This window comes from Martes martes (assembly GCF_963455335.1).
Source record: "Martes martes genome assembly, chromosome: 3".
Lineage (NCBI taxonomy): Eukaryota > Metazoa > Chordata > Mammalia > Carnivora > Mustelidae > Martes > Martes martes.
The window spans coordinates 107001042-107017421 of record NC_137890.1 but is presented as its reverse complement, the minus strand read 5'-3'; the positions used below and the strand labels follow the sequence as shown (position 1 = coordinate 107017421).

The 16380-nt window shown below is 33.4% G+C and overlaps 1 protein-coding gene across 1 annotated transcript in view; it reads left to right on the top strand.

Moving 5' to 3' along the window:
• The window catches only part of LRP1B (LDL receptor related protein 1B), a gene marked incomplete at both ends in the record, with an annotated part of 1929835 nt that overhangs the window by 1694715 nt on the left and 218740 nt on the right, over positions 1-16380 (top strand). Inside the window, one exon of the mRNA XM_080798957.1 lies at positions 1465-1664. Within this exon, the coding sequence (XP_080655083.1) occupies positions 1465-1664 (200 nt within the window). The remainder of the gene's footprint in view (positions 1-1464; positions 1665-16380) is intronic.

Sequence of the window (16380 nt, the reverse complement as noted above, 5' to 3'; positions counted from 1 at the left end):
ATTTATGTTAGCCCAGTATTTGATAAATGGTTTTTCTTCAACTCTTTTATTTCTTTTGTAGTGTGTGGTTAAAATGTCTCAACACAGTTACCACTATCAGAATGTATGAGCAAGATTTTTCTTTAAGGAGTATTTTGATTTTAAACCAAATATGCCAGTTATAAATCATATAGAATAATTTCCATACTATATTATTTTAATTACCACATTTTCCAAATCTGAAGAATTAATAGTCAATGATTTTATACTTACTAAAAAGAAAAGAATGGATCTGGGGACACTACTTGGGTTAATAAGTTTTAGTTTTGGTGTTGGAATGTGAAATGGATGTTAATGATTCTCTGACTCAAATCTTGAATCATATAGAGAAGAAAACATATTCAGCCAGATAAAGTGACTTTTTTCTACTATAAGAAAAAAAATAGATGGTTTAATTAAGTAGAAATTTCTCAGTAATTTCTGTCACTTATACATTATTTCTATTTTACCAGTGTATAATATTTATGTTTAACTCAGTTAGTTTTAGTACCAATATAACTTTCTTCCTTTTTTGTTTATTTTTTTATTTTTTATTTTTTATTTTAGATTTTATTTATTTATTTGACAGAGAGAGACCACAAGTAGGCAGAGAGGCAGGCAGAGAGAGAGAGGGAAGTAGGCTCCCTGCCAAGCAGAGAGCCCAATGCGGGACTTGATCCCAGGACCCTGAGATCATGACCTGAGCCGAAGGCAACAGCTTAACCCACTGAGCCATGCAGGCGCCCCTTGTTTATTTTTTTAAACTACTATCTGATATACCTTAGTCTAGAACTTCCAATAACATAATTGAAATCAGTACTGCCCAATAGAACTTTCCGTGGTTATGGAAGTGCTCCAAACCTATGCTATTGGATATGGTAGCCATGTGACATATGGTTATTGGGTACTTGAAACATGGCTAGTGTGACTGAGGAACAATACAGTTCATTTAATTTCATATGGTTTTAATTAATTTAAATGTTAAGAGTCACAGTTGCCTAAAGGCTACCACAGTGAGGAATGCAGATTCAGGCAAATATAATATACTCCTCCATGAATCATTTTGAAGTTTTCATTGGTAATGAACCAAAAAGGAAAAAAAAAAAAATCTGGATAGTTATTCCTCCAACATTACATATGCAGCTTGAAGGCTTACTTCTGTTAGTTTTAGGGATCTATAATTTGTTAATGTTTGTAGAAATAATGTTCTATATACAGGTTTGTGTGCTAAAGGAAACATATTTAAAATTACGTGGATATTTCATTATTTGCTTAATAAAAATCATAAGAAAAGCTTGTATTTAAAATATGCTTCTTAGAAGTTACAATTCAGAGAGATACCATGAAATAATTTGGAGAATAACTGAGTAAATAAGTGAAATATTGTGTGATGTTTCGCTCCCTGAGTGTCTGTAAACAAAATGGCTATTGATTTTTCTTTCCTAGGTATTTGTATTGGATTGACTGCTGTGAGTATCCTCACATTGGCCGTGTTGGAATGGATGGAACCAATCAGAGTGTTGTCATAGAAACCAAGATTTCTAGACCCATGGCACTAACAATAGATTATGTCAACCATAGACTCTACTGGGCTGATGAAAATCATATTGAATTTAGCAACATGGATGGATCTCATAGACACAAAGGTTGGTCTGGTAGCACCAATGACTCAGTATATTTTAATAGTGCATAAATTATTCATTTAGAAAATATGTGCACACTTTAAAAAAAAGAAAACATGTGTACAATTATTTGTATTCATTATACATATTTTCTCTCAAATACATTTTATAATTTAAGATTATACTACTATACTCCTTTATAACAATATTGGTAAATAAGAATTAGGCATATTTATTCAGAGCCTCTGTAATCATGTATAAAAATCATTTTGACAATATTTTCTCTAATTGTATGTTTCAAAATAGTCCTTATACTAAGTGAACAATATTTTTCTTAGTTAATATATACATAAATCCTTACTGAAATTGAAACAGAAGATTACATGTTTATAAATATAAGGTTATTATTGCACTGGTAGGGCTTATTTTAAAAAAAATACTAAGTAAAAGTACAGTTCTTTAAAGAAATGACATAATAGTATTTAAAAATTATCAATTATACTGCACGCATGATTGAATTTATTGTTATCAACAGTGGCCGCAAAAGTTAACGTGGAAAATGGCTTTCAAATTACGGTAACATTCAGATTATTTGAATATCAGCAAATGTAAAATTCTACAGATACCTCAATTTTCTGTTTTTTTGTAACTCTGAGTAGATTAAAAAACTCTAAATATAAAACAAATGAATGAAGCAAATGGATATGAGGGAAGTGACACTTGAATTAGGGACAAGGGAGACATCTGAGGGGAGAGGATCTGAGGATGAGGGATCAGAAAAGAACACCAGAGAAGGATATGCCGAAGGAGAACAGGGTGCGGCTGGAGATGACAGGCATGGAACAGAAACCACAAATGGTTCCCGTGAACACTCAAAAACACTTTTCAGATGTGAAAAGATGAGATTTTTCCCAGAATGAAGAAGATAAATTATTTTCTTTATTGATCTTTCTTGACCTAATGTCACCTTTTTGTTATTAGGTGTTTTTATCTTCAAATAGTAAAAGCCCAAGTTCACAGAGAGATCCCAAAGAAAGCCCACACAATAGCCTGGTTCAGTTTCTCAGGCTGCTTTCTTCCCTGGCAGTAAGTTTAGGACAAAGCCCAGGGAGGAGGGAACCCAGGGAGATGATAAGAGAGGATTATTGATAATTTCACTGGCAGGTGAGGCCATGCAAGAGTGTACCGGTATGGAGTCCTGAGAAGGATGAAGCCATTGACTTAAAAAGTAAATAGAGAAATACAGAAAAATAAAGGAGATAAAAGTCACTGAAGTCACACCACTTAATGATTTTGCCTAAGTCCCCCTCAGCTTATATTTAAACAACTAGATCATTCTAACTAAAAATGCTGGCAGAAAGCTCTTAAAGGTGCTTGTTTCAGGGCAAGAACATTGAGATATCACAAGTGTGGTTGGATGAGTCACTTATTTAGGTGTTGGCAATCCAATTATAGAGATAAAGAAACTCATCAGGATGCAGTTTGAGTGAAGAATTATTTAAAGATGACTTTAGGATTTTAATTACAGCAAAAGTAATGTTGACAAATCAAAATCGCACTTAGCATTCAGCAGTTATATCTTCTCCGAAGAATCAATAATGAAATGTTCTGCAACATTCTTAGATGATATAATTGAAAGTTTTATTGTGGCAATCAGTATTTTCCCCATGTAACTATAAACCCGTCTATTTTTAGCATCTATATAAAGTACTAGATTGTTGTGAATGCATTACTTTCCACTAAAAACTTTCACTGAACAATAGAATTTAAACCATTTTTGGTTAAATGAATGAATATTAAAAATAGAATTTGCAGCATCAAATATTTGCCTATTCACTTGACACTTTGTGTTTGAACACAAATTGTAGTTAAAAATGTTATCTATTAGAAACTATTGTTTCCATCCCCTATTCATTATTTGGAAATTATGTCAGATGTGTGGGGGACTAATGTTTTGAAAACTTAATACAAATTTAAATGCGTATAAATGAAGTGTCTTGGAATCATGGTACTGGTGGTGACTTTGGGTTGAGGGACATACATAGCAAGAAGAAATAGCACTAATTTATTAGAGTGAAATATTTGGCTGAAAGATACCTAGGTATGATGTCATTAACAATTTACAGTTTGATTTTGAAAATACTTGGAAACTCAAGAGGGAAGCAAAAGAAACCGAAAGAGCTGTTGCCATCAGAAGTATTTTTCCTCTTGAAGGCTTTCTCAGAAAGACTAATGAAAAATTCATTAAGTGTCTCATCAGGCATCTACCAATATCTGAATGCAAGCCAACAATTACCTAGTAGTTACTAATGAGCTACTGATTGTAGGTAGCCTAAATTATGCCAACTCCACAGCCAATGAGAAAAAAAAAAGCCATTCATTTGCCGTGTTTGTAAAGAGGAGTAGCATTTTCTACTTCTCGTACTTTCCCCATAAAGACATAGAGAATGCTGTGGTCTCTTAATTATGTATGTGGAGGTAGAAAATGAGACTTTGACATTAATAATAAATTTTTGCATTAGTCTGGTCACTGATCTCTTTCTTTCTATTAACCAGACTAGTGTTATTGTTATTTATTCTGTTGTTGAAAGTAGAATCAAAACTCATCAAAAGAGTGGGCTATGCCATTCATGACAAAGTAATTTGAAAACATGCAAGGTATATGAGAAATTTCAGAATTATGGCTCTTTTTGATAAGCCAAATCTTAATAACGGAGAAAAATAAACCCTGACAGTTTTGTGTTTTTCTCCAAACATATTGGGATTTAACCATGCAATAATTTCATAAATGAAGCTTTAATTTATTATTACTTATCCAGCCTAAGAACTTCTAAAAATACATAATTCTATGCCCTAAACAATAGGTCAGGTTACCTCCAAGGTACATGTGACTTACAGAAAAATTTCCATCCATCTTTCTCTACTACCTCCTCTACCCCAGACCACCTTCCTACCTAGTCTAAACACCACATTGTAAAATTAACTAAACAAATAAACAGTCAATTTGCCAGCTTTGGAGCATCTACATGCAATCTTAGCTAGGTGAACCTCTTCCTAATGCCTGTGTATTTCATTCTTCTGGTTTCCATTATAATAATTTTATAATATGGTTTAATATAATGATGCCATTGAATATGACACATGATACTGGATGACTGAGTCAAATAGTTTATTTTAAGTCAAATTTTCATTAGATCATTTTTTTTTTTAAGTTTCTCTGATTTCTTCCCTTTAGATCTGGCCATTCATTCATTCATGTATTCATTCAACACTTAACCAATGTCTCTTTCAATGCCATGCCTTATGCTGGGCCCTCAAGTTACAAAGTGAATAAGTTTGTGCTTTTTAAGGATTTATATATAAATGGTCAAAAAAAAAAAGATATGCAAGTAAAAACATAAATTAGATTGGGGTTAGAGGAATATACGAAATGTTTTGAAAATGTAGGGAAGAGTAGAAAAGACATTGCGGAAGTAAGGGAATCTTTGAGAAATCTGAGAGATTTAGTACAAGTTCTCCATATGGGGAAATATATAAAGGATTCTTCACACAGAGGGAACAGCATGTGCAAAGATGTAATAGAGTCTTGAACACCATGGGGTTTACACAATTTGGCTATGATTGGAAGTTGTATAAGAGGGAGATAATGTCACTAGATAAACAAGGGCAAATATGGGCCAGATTGTGGCAGGTCTTATATGCTAAGTAATTTGGAATTTATCCTTTAGGTCATAAGGAGCCATTGATGGTGTTCAGTTGATTGAATGCTATCATTAGACTTGACAACAGCATGGAAAATGAAAGACCCTAGAAGGGTAACCACTTTAGAGGCTGTTAAAATATTTTAGGAGAAAAAATTTGAAGTGATTATAGCTGTGGGAATGGAGATAAACTATTACATACAAAAGTTATTTGGCAAGAAAAAAAAAGAAAAGAAAAGAAAATAGGAAGAGTTGCATTTGTAAGCTCAAAGTAACAGAAATTTTGGTGGTCCAGTTGAAAATATTAAGTGAGTGTTTTATATTATCATCCACTTAGCTGGGATAAAATAACATCATTTTGATGACTTAATAGTTTCATGTATATTTGTACACTTAAAAGGAATTTTAAAAAAGTACCAAACAAAGGATAGCTTAGAGATTCTTCTTGAAAAGCTCTGTTTTAATGAGAGGTACATTAATTTTAACAAAAGGATCAGCATAAGAGGAATTCTAAGGATATGAATAAACAACCTCCTTTGTATCTCTTTCCCTAAAAAGCATTTCACAATACCTGATCATTTATCTAGAAGAAAGGTTGCAAATGAGTGTTATGGGGGTGGGGGGTAGGATGGACTGCTAACTAGCTTTTTCACCCAAAAAGCATAGGTAATTTTCCTAGATCTTGGTTGGTTCTTCTATGGAAATAAGGATGTTGGGGGAAAAAATGGCATCAAAGAATGCCAGAACTAAAATTCTAAGCCTCCAGTTAAATGGATCACACAACTTTTACAAAATGTTTGCCAGATCACACAGTTTTAACCTGAGGAAGCTAGTCTTCAATTTAAACTTGAGACAAGCTGAAAATCTGTAATAAACAAATGCTTCCTATTTAGCCTTTCTGAAAATCTCAAAATACAGTCCAATCCTCAGTTCTCTCTTTCAGTAGAAACTTTCTTAGTCTGCTGCTGGGGTTCCAAGAACTGGGACCCTCCTCTTACAAACTCACATTTCTATCTGAAGTCTAGCATGTTCAAGGAACTGTGCTTGACGCAATACATGCCCTTTTAGTCATTCCATCAACAAACACTATGTGATAGGTACCATCAAAGCCATTTTGCAGGAAGCAAATAGGATTATAGAGATTAAGAAATTTGTGAAAAGCCAAACAACTAGTAATCAGGAGGACCAGAATTTGAACTCAGATCTAACTGGTTGCAAAGCCTGCTTTCCTTCCATTTTCCACACAGCTTTATTTTTGAGCAGATAATTGACTGAAGATTTGTTGCCTCCTTATTGCCAATTTTAAAAGCTACTGTTATAGTGCAAATAAACACTTAACACAAATAAAGGTATATCCATACCTGAATTTCTTCTGATTGGTTTAAATAATGGCTGTAGTTAAATTGTGAAATATGTGAGAAACAAAGAAACAAAAAGTTGAGCCACCAGAACATAATTACTGTACAAGAAAGAATGTATCTTATTAAATCTAAATTTTTTGGTGTTGTTAAATTTAAAAAAATCAATTTTAAAGATCTAATTAGTTTTTTTAGTTGATTTATGAATCAGGCAGCACCCTGTCTAGCGAGTGAGGGGAGCTCTAAAAAGTTACAGACAGAAAGGTTTTTAAAGGTAGAGGGGGAGTGGAAAAAAGGAAATTATTAGAAAGAATCCATGTTTTAGGCAAGGTTTCCCTTCTAAGAGGAACAGAAGGAGTCTATCAGTTAATTTCCTAGTGCTGACCAGGAAATTCCCATGTTGACTCGTTAAAGGGGATATTTCTGGGGGATTGAAACTGCAGTTAGATTAAGTATGAAGTCTTGGTTTACCGAGTTGGGGCCTTAACCTAAGTGATGCTATTTGGGGGCCTGTGGTTTTCTTTTGAACAGTTTATTTGGGATAGTAAAGGGAAAGTAATGTTGCTTAAAAATGTACACCCTGCTTTAGTGGGATAGTTTGATGTTGTAGTTTGTTATTTCCAAACTATCTCCTACCTAAAGGAAAACTTCCAGATCTTATTTGGAAATTCAGGCCAGAGAATCTCTGAAATTTGACCAAAGTAAAGATCTTTTGTCATTTATTTCATGCATTCTAAAAAGCTCAGTCTTCTCTAAATGGAGTATCTATAAAATAGGTTATATACTATCTCCTGAGAAAGAATTTCAGCATAACTTTGCATATGTACCCTAACTCAGAAGCTTTGTTTTCCATTTAATGAAAAGGAAATTAAATTCTTGGAAATTCTAGTCTTTAGAACAAAATTTCATTCTGACTGCTTGTATCAAGCTATATAACTTAAGATTTCGTTTTCCTCATATTCTGTTAGATGTGCCATTGAAGTTGAGTTATCTTAGAGAAGTAGATATTTTCTTGACAATAGGGCTGAAAATAGTTTGTGATCCATATTAGCAATAGGGTGAGCTAGGAAAAAGATATGTCTGACCTTGAGTTTTACAATTTATTTGTTCTAAAAATAAATGAATAAAATTCATTTTTTCTAGTAACTTTTTTTTTTTCAGAATACTCTTGTTTGTATCCCTGCATGATTTAACCTTGTGTTAAATCAGTTGGCCATGTACATATTTTATCCAACATCCTGGAAAAATATATACTCATAACTGCTAATTTCTCTGTAGAGTAATCATTGGGTATGATTCCAAACTACAGTTTATCACGGAACTATCTTTTAGTTTGTGGACAAATTGTTTAAAATTTCATGCAGTTATGTTGACTATGGTTCTTCATTTGTTTCCATAATAGACCTGAAGGTCTGCACACGGAAGTATTAGTACTGTTGTCTGTCTCCATCGTTTGTTTATTGCTCTGGGAATCCAGTTTGTGTTGTGAGGGGGCCGTTCTCTGTTTGGATTCAAAAATCCAAATCATAACCCATACAGTGATCACCTAATTAATGTTGGAAAAGAAATCCAGATCTCAGTGTGCTACTGGTGAAATAGCATAAATATATATATACAACATTATTGTTCTGTGGGGGAAACACACTGAAAAAGACAAAGGGAGCATATTGTTCTCATCTACTCTGAAACTCAGTAGCTCTTGCATTTGGATCTTTAGAATATTTAAATGTACACTGAAACGCACCAAAAAAGGGAGGAAATCTAATAAACACCACCCTCTGATTTTATAATATTCTAGAGCATTTCTTTCTTGGTAGGATATTTCATTTTAGTACTTTTGGGAAAAAAAAAAAAAAAAAAAACAATCCCTATCATTCACAGTCCATTACAAACAGTAGACTTCACAAGCTATTTTATGCCAACGGTGTTGATGTGCTGCTGTTTACAATACAATAAAAGTTAATGGAAGGGAGCATAATACAATTCAGTTACCATAGATATGTTCCTGAAACAGTAAAATAAATTGAAATTAACTGCCATTTCTAAAAAGTCTTAGAATTTCAGTGTCAATCATGTCTTTCAGTTTTGTTCTTAGAATAGGACATGTTACATTAAATTGTATATATGTTTCAATAGATTATTATTTTGCAAATGCCACATATGACCCATATACTTTTTTTAAATGGGAAATTTTAAGTATTACCCTAGCATGAGCTTACAGCCACTTTCAACAGTCTGTTCTACCTTAAATTGGAGGCAGTGGGGTGTTGGGGATCAGTAGATCTGGCTTTGGTCCAGGTTCCTGTATAATTTAAGCAAGTTTCTTTGCCACAGTATGTTTCATTGTTTTTATCCAGAGAATGGGGTTTCTAGTTAATGAGGGATTTTCTAACATTTCTTAAAGGAATTTAGCTGAGGTTGGAACTGGGACAGAAGGCTGTTCTATCAATTCCTTCACTTACTCCTACTTATTCCTACAACTACCTAGAACATGTTTTGAAATGCTTGAAATATGTTACACTCTTCACTTTTTATTCTAGAACCATATTTGTAATTGTAGGAATGTGGGAAGACCAGATACCAAACTCATGTAAATGGCTCTGCTGATACCTGTCCCAAAGGCAAAGTGCTTTCTCCCCCCACCCAAGGTTTCTGCTGTCATTAGGACTCTCAAACACATTCCTAATGCATGTGTGCGGGGAATATCATAACTCCTGTATTTAGTATTGGTCACCAGCTCTGAAAACACATTGCCAAATGTCTATGAAGGTTTGTTTCACCAGCAGAAAAAACTCAGAGCCTTTCAAAGCAACAGGACTATATATTTACCTAGTACATGGAGCAATGTTGCTTCATTTAGAGACTGCAGAGCAGTGTCCTGGTCAAGAGATATTACTTTAGGCATAGTCTAGTTTTCAAAATAAATGTACAGACAGTTCACATTGTCTGCTTTATAAATTCTCACACTCACTAACAGAAATAACCCTTTCAGATGTTAAATATTAAATGGCCATATTTGACCTCTATTATGAATAACTTTGAAAAAATGTAGTGAGACCAGAAAGTGGTTGACTCATATTAAACCACATATTTGTAATCTATATAGAGAGTATATATTACTTGAAGTGACAAGGAGGAGAAAAAGAGACAAATAATACTAGAAAAGGATGGACAAAGGATTCAGTTAGCCTCTTACAAATGGCTTTAAAGAAGAACTCTAAATATAACATTAGTTTCTATATTTGCCATTATACATGACATTTGTTTCAAAAATTTATACATTTAAGTGTTCCAGTATAAACTAATGCCAAATATAACTATTATTTGGACATTTGTTCAGTGTCAGCATTTAAAAGATAGTCTCAAATAATAGACTCCTGGGTAGTAGCAACTTAGATCTGCTATTCACTATGGCATATACTGAAGAGAAGAAACTTATTTCTTGTCTCATTTAAGGTTTCACTGATGGATGAACTTTTTGAAAGATTATGTTTATATTGGAAAAAATAAATTTGAAATTCTATCATAATATTTGCTAATGTTAGATATCCTTAGTACTCTTGCCATTTCTTAATGCCTTTATTCACTTTGAACAATGGACTTCAGATCCATTTGCCTGAAATTTTGTTTATAATACTATTACCATTAAGCAGAGTTGCATTAAAGAGTAGGCAGAGAAAATGGTCATGGAGGCAAATATTAAATGGAATATTTTGTATCTTTTTAAAGTTGGTTTTGAGGAAATACTTATTCAAAAAAAGGACTCTGCAACCAATAACACTGAGGGGATGTATAATTACTGACAAAGAATAAATGTCCTTGGCCCTAAGGTTATATAAAGCACATTCGTTTTGATGGGGTATTTGTAGCTATAGCTACTGGCTTAGCATTCATTTTCTGGAGATTAGTATACTGGGACCATTTTCCCACCCACTCTTCTCTGTCACTCTTCATAAAGAAAAGTTATTATCCACCCACTTACTGACCACTGCTTTGAAACTCCCGCTTTTTTTTTTTTTTGCCATGTTAATCCATTTTTTTCCATCATCTAATTTTATTGTGTGTTTATCAGCCTATATGCTTTCTGAAGCCTTAATTTAATCTCACCTCATTTTTTCAATGCTATTTGTTTTCCTTTGTTTCATTTCTTCCATTTTTGGGGCTTTCATGCTCCTCCATTAATTTATGCCCCAACTTCTCTACATAGGTTGTTGTACATTATTTTTTAGAAGGATGTCAGGAAAAACGGTTAGTATCAGGGTCTCTCAGAACAGAGGATTGCTGAACATCTTGATCCTCTTCTGAAGACAAAGATGTTTTCGTCAAGCTCAAATGCGTGCACCATACTGCCTACAAAGTGGATGTCGTTGATGGTTTTTGATTAGGGAAGAGATATGTGAGATTTTAAAAAAATGTTGGAAATAATGACTGGATGGAGCTCTAGGTTATCTTACCTCTACTTCTTTGCCATGTTCTAAATGCTAGAATGTGGATTTCTGTGGACTGTGTCACCCAGGCTCTGTCATATTCTGACTTCAGGTTGAATTGTATCCATGAGATTGATAGGAGATTGAATGGTGGGTGGAGGAAGATGTTGGACTATTTACTTATTTCCTTTCCCTCAGGCCCAACCACAGTGGTTTGGCAGAGGCTGAGCTCCTTCACTGAATGATCACTGTTCTTGTTGTGTGGTTCTTCTCCCTTAGCTATAGCTGTCACCAGATTCTGATAAAAGGCATAAGAAAAAACAATTCATCATCAGTCCATTGACCATGCCCATACTTCTGTAAATAATTCATTTATTGGGGCGCCTGGGTGGCTCAGTGGGTTAAGCTGCTGCCTTCGGCTCAGGTCATGATCTCAGGGTCCTGGGATCGAGTCCCATATCGGGCTCTCTGCTCAGCAGGAAGCCTGCTTCCCTCCCTCTCTCTCTTTGCCTGCCTCTCTGCTTACTTGTGATCTCTCTCTGTCAAATAAATAAATAAATAAATCTTTAAAAAAAAAAAAAAAAAATAATTCATTTATTAAAATCTTTTAAATCCTCATTTAAAAATGTATTTTCTGTTTATTACAGGAAACCTGACTAACACAAAAGAGATTGGATGAGATTAAAAACAATGAAAAAAGTTAGAATAATTTTTCAGTATTTCAGGTGTAAGAGAATGTGAGCCTTTACTTGGGATAATGGCACCAAGAATAAGACAATGGGAATCTTAAAATACAATAAAAAGGGAAAAGTTGGCAAAATTTCACATTTTATTTGATATCCTTGTTTACTTTAAGTTTTTAGATTAAATTTCCAAATATAATCAGCCGTACAGTGACAACCATTTAGGTATTTTCTTCTAAACAATACATAAATTCTTTATACTCAAAAAAAGAAAAAAATAGTAATGCTCAAGTTAATCTGTAATTTTGATTTACTTATAGTAATAATTACTGAATTTGGTGGTTGTGTTCTATGAACTTTGTTTTACTTTACTTTGTTTACTTTGTTTTACTTTACTAGAATATTGCTAAAGTTTTTAAAGTAATTTTATAACATAATAAGTTATAGGGATTGCTGCATATAAAGTAATATTTTAAAATCACATTTAATTCTTAAAGTAAATCTTGGAGGGGATATAAGGGAAAAAAGAGAGAGAGAAATTTTACCTCTAGTAAAATTTCTATTTTAACCCACTGGGCAGAGTCATGCTGATTCTACCATTATCCCAATATTATATCTTACCCATAGCACCAATTACCACATTTTAACTCAATGAAAGATGAATACTGTGTAACTGGTGCATTTTGTTAAGTATTTAAGCTGGATAAGTTGAAATGCAAAATTTGAAAGATATTATCAAGGAATACACTTGTTTAGCATGATGAATGCTATCAAAAGATCAGTCATCAAGAGCATCATAATAGAATAACTCTGTGAGGCAGTGGTTAAGCCAAAAGCATATTCTGGATTGCCACCTTTTCTATTTGTTGTAATTACTAGAAATGTTAATAGGATAGCATCCAACTTGACTAAAAAGGAAAACCTTCACAAAGAGTATTTCTTTGATGTATTTTTTTGCCAAATACCAAGTTCTTTATTCTGATAGATATAGTCTATAAGATAAAAATTAGGAGCCTAACACTTGAGTGAAATGCTGGAAATGGTAAAATAAATAATGCTGTTATCCAGAATAGAGACTTAACTGCAGAAAGCAGTTTTAAAATATATAATAAATACCCACTACAGGCCATGAGATAGTTCTGTTTTTTCTGTCTTATTTTGTATGTCTACTGTATACCTGTAAATGAAGTGTGCTTTAAGTTTATTTTTCACATTTCTCTTTTAATTAAGCAAGTGCAGTCTTATACATGATACTCAGTGATACTATTTTTCTTTTAAATAGGATAGCCATTATTATTTTGAGAAAACATTGACTACTTTTTCCATAAACACAGCCACATCTCAGTGAATTTGTTAAATGTTTTTCTCATGTCATCACATTCCATGTTTATGTTTATATGGACTTACTTATTATGTACTTACTATGAATTGTATATGAATATACATAGATAAGTATATGTATAATAGATATATTACAAATGTACACATATATAATATATAAATGCATGTATACATATAAATGTACGTATTTATAAAGTAATAAGAAGATAAATAAGGAGACAACCAAAAATAAACAATTTTATTTTTCTCATTCTTAATCAGGAAAGTTCCTTATACTAAAATGATGATTTGACTCAGAACATCTCATTTAGCCTCAATGTGGACTGAATTCTTCATCTGTTGATGGAAAAGCAAACATGGGATTCATTTATTTATACTTATCATTTAGCAGTTAATATATGGCTTTTCCCCCCCAGAAGCTTAAGCAAATAGTCAAATACCTTGTTGGAGAGGTTTAAATCCTCAAGAAGAAATAAAGTGTACTGCCAAGTTGTAAGCTAAACTCCTAGAAGGCAATATAAAAAGATTTTGTTTGTGTTTGTTTTGCTTTCTTTTGTTTGGCTTGATTTTCATTGGCATTGTTTGTGGTATTAAGTGAAGTTTCACCATCTCTTAGAGAATAGATTGTTGGAGCTACTATAGTGTTAGATATTTGGGACTGGATATCCCCTTGTTAACAAAAGTTGGTGTTTTTACTTTGTTTTCTCTAGAACAAACACTCTGGTGGTTGTATCTGATGCTGTTTGGGAAATACACATGTTTGCCAAATGAACAGTCCTGGGAGTGAGTTTATAAAAGCTAAGAGTGATAGTCTTGTTCTTTACCCCAGTATTAAACAAGGGATTAAATCAAACTGATAGTCTCTTTAAGCAAATAGACTAATTTTCCTTACCTTGACCTTTTCTACGTTGATCTCTATACATTCAGTTGTGTCCCATCTTCTGAAGTAAGAGTTCACCTTTCTGATCTCCATAAATTTATATTATCTGATAACAGAGATTTTCTGATAGGTAGTCACTACAAGCTTAGAGAGAGCAAACTTGTCCAGTACTTAAATTGCCCCATGTCTGAAAATATAGTGTAAATTCAATCAAGTAATTAAATAAACTGACTTTCAGGGTGCCTGGGTGGCTCAGTCAGTTAAGCATCTGACTCTTGATTTTATCTCAGTCATGATCTCAGGGTCCTGGGATGGAGCCCCAAGTCAGGGTCAGTGTGGAGTCTGCTTGTCCCTCTCCTTCACCCTCCGCCCCACCCACTTTCACATGGAGCTTATGAAATCAGTCTTATGCCTTTATATATTTGCATTAGTTTGCTAAGGCTGCCATATAAAATACCACAAGCTGGGTGGCTTAAACAAACATTTATTTTCTAATAGTTGTAGAGGCTGGAAGTCCAAGACGAAGGTCATGGCAGACTTGGTTTCTCCTGAAGCCTCTCTCTTCTTAGCTGTAGATGACTATCTTCTTGCTGTGTCTTCACATGACCTTTTCTTTATATGTGTACATCCCTGGTGTCTCTGCTTCTCTCTTCTTATAAGGACACTGGTCATATTGGATTAGGACCTCGCTCTTACCTGTCTCCAAATATAGTCATCCCGGAAACTAGGGCTTCAACATATGAATTTGGAAGAGAAGGAAACAATTCAGTCTATAACAGTACTTATGCCTATGAGGCTGGCTTTCTTGAAACCAGTGCTAGGAGGTAAAATGGCAAAGAACTTGGCAGCCAGAGACTGATTTAGATTTAAATACCAGTACCTTCATTTACTGGTTTTTAATCCCCCTCTTTGGTCAAGATACTTAAATTTTCCAGATCTTATCTTGCTTATCTGTGAAGTGAGATCTGTCTGCTACTACACAATAAAATGATGCATATTAAATAAAATAAGGTGTATAAAGTAGATATCTTACAGCAGAATTTCATAACCTCAGAACTATTACTATTTGGGCCTGAACATTCTTTGTTGTGGGGCCAGAATTGCCTGCCCCCACCCACTGAAAATCACTGCCAACTTCCTGGCACAAGAGTACTTAATAAATGTCAGCTGTAAGTTACTTACTGAATAATCAAAAAGACTATGCAACATTAGAGGTGTTAATAGGCAAATTCATAAAATAACTCCACTTTTTGTGTAGAAATTAATTGAATTTCTGGTGAACTGAGACTTTTTTAAAATGATGATTAACTTTTTGAGTCCATATTTAATGATCTAATTATTTCCTTTGCATCTAAAGAAATCTGAATTGTATCTTTCAACTTTTTCTGCCAAGTTTTGTTTTATTGTTAAGATTTCCAAACATGCACATGTGTTGAAAGACTGTTACAGTCACCCATCACCAAGATTCTCCTGGTTGTTAACATTTTACCACATTAGTTTTCTCTTTCTGGAATGAATTTATACAGCCAAAGAGGGAAAGTGGGAATGGTTTGTGTAAATAACTCAGATATGATTCATTCTAGTAAAGTATCCTCTTCATCTTTCTATCCAATTCTACTTATCATTCTAGCAATAGACTTCATATCTACAGGAGTGCACAGATAATTCAGTTTGAGTACTTGCATCAAAAGTGTACACTTAATGGTTTTTTGTGTTTTTTTTTTTTTTTTTTTTTTTTTTTTTTTTTAGTTTTGCTTCATAGGCATAATATCTATTCTGAGATGGATTTCTGGCTACCCCCTAGAGTAATAATTGTCAGTAGTTTAAAGTGTCACCTATTTGGAGAAGTTTCATCTTACTGCTTTTATTTCTATTTTCTCTGTGTCACAGGGACAGACATCCTCTGTCTCTGTGAATTCTCTGATCACCTTTGACCCCACTGAGTAAAAATTCCAAATTGTATTTGAAATTTTGCTAGTTTCTCAGTTATTCCTGAATGAGGAATATGAAAACATTAATTCTCAGTCATGAAAATCTAATTTATAAAAAGTACTTGTTATTGGACTTACAGTACCTTTTTTCATTAGTGAACAGTTTCTCAGAATTTCTAAAAATAGATCTGAAAACAAATATGGGAAAACATTGTAATGCTTGTGCAAATTAAGGAATTTCCACTTTCTTTATTGGTAGCTTTTGAAACTGTTTTTGAAGAAAACTCTATCACATTTTAAAGTTACTTAAACCTTAAATCACCAAACAAATTTGTCATATCTCATATGCCTGATAGGACCCTGGAATCTCTTGAATGAAAAATTCACATTTGTGATGCTCAATCTACTATTTACATTTA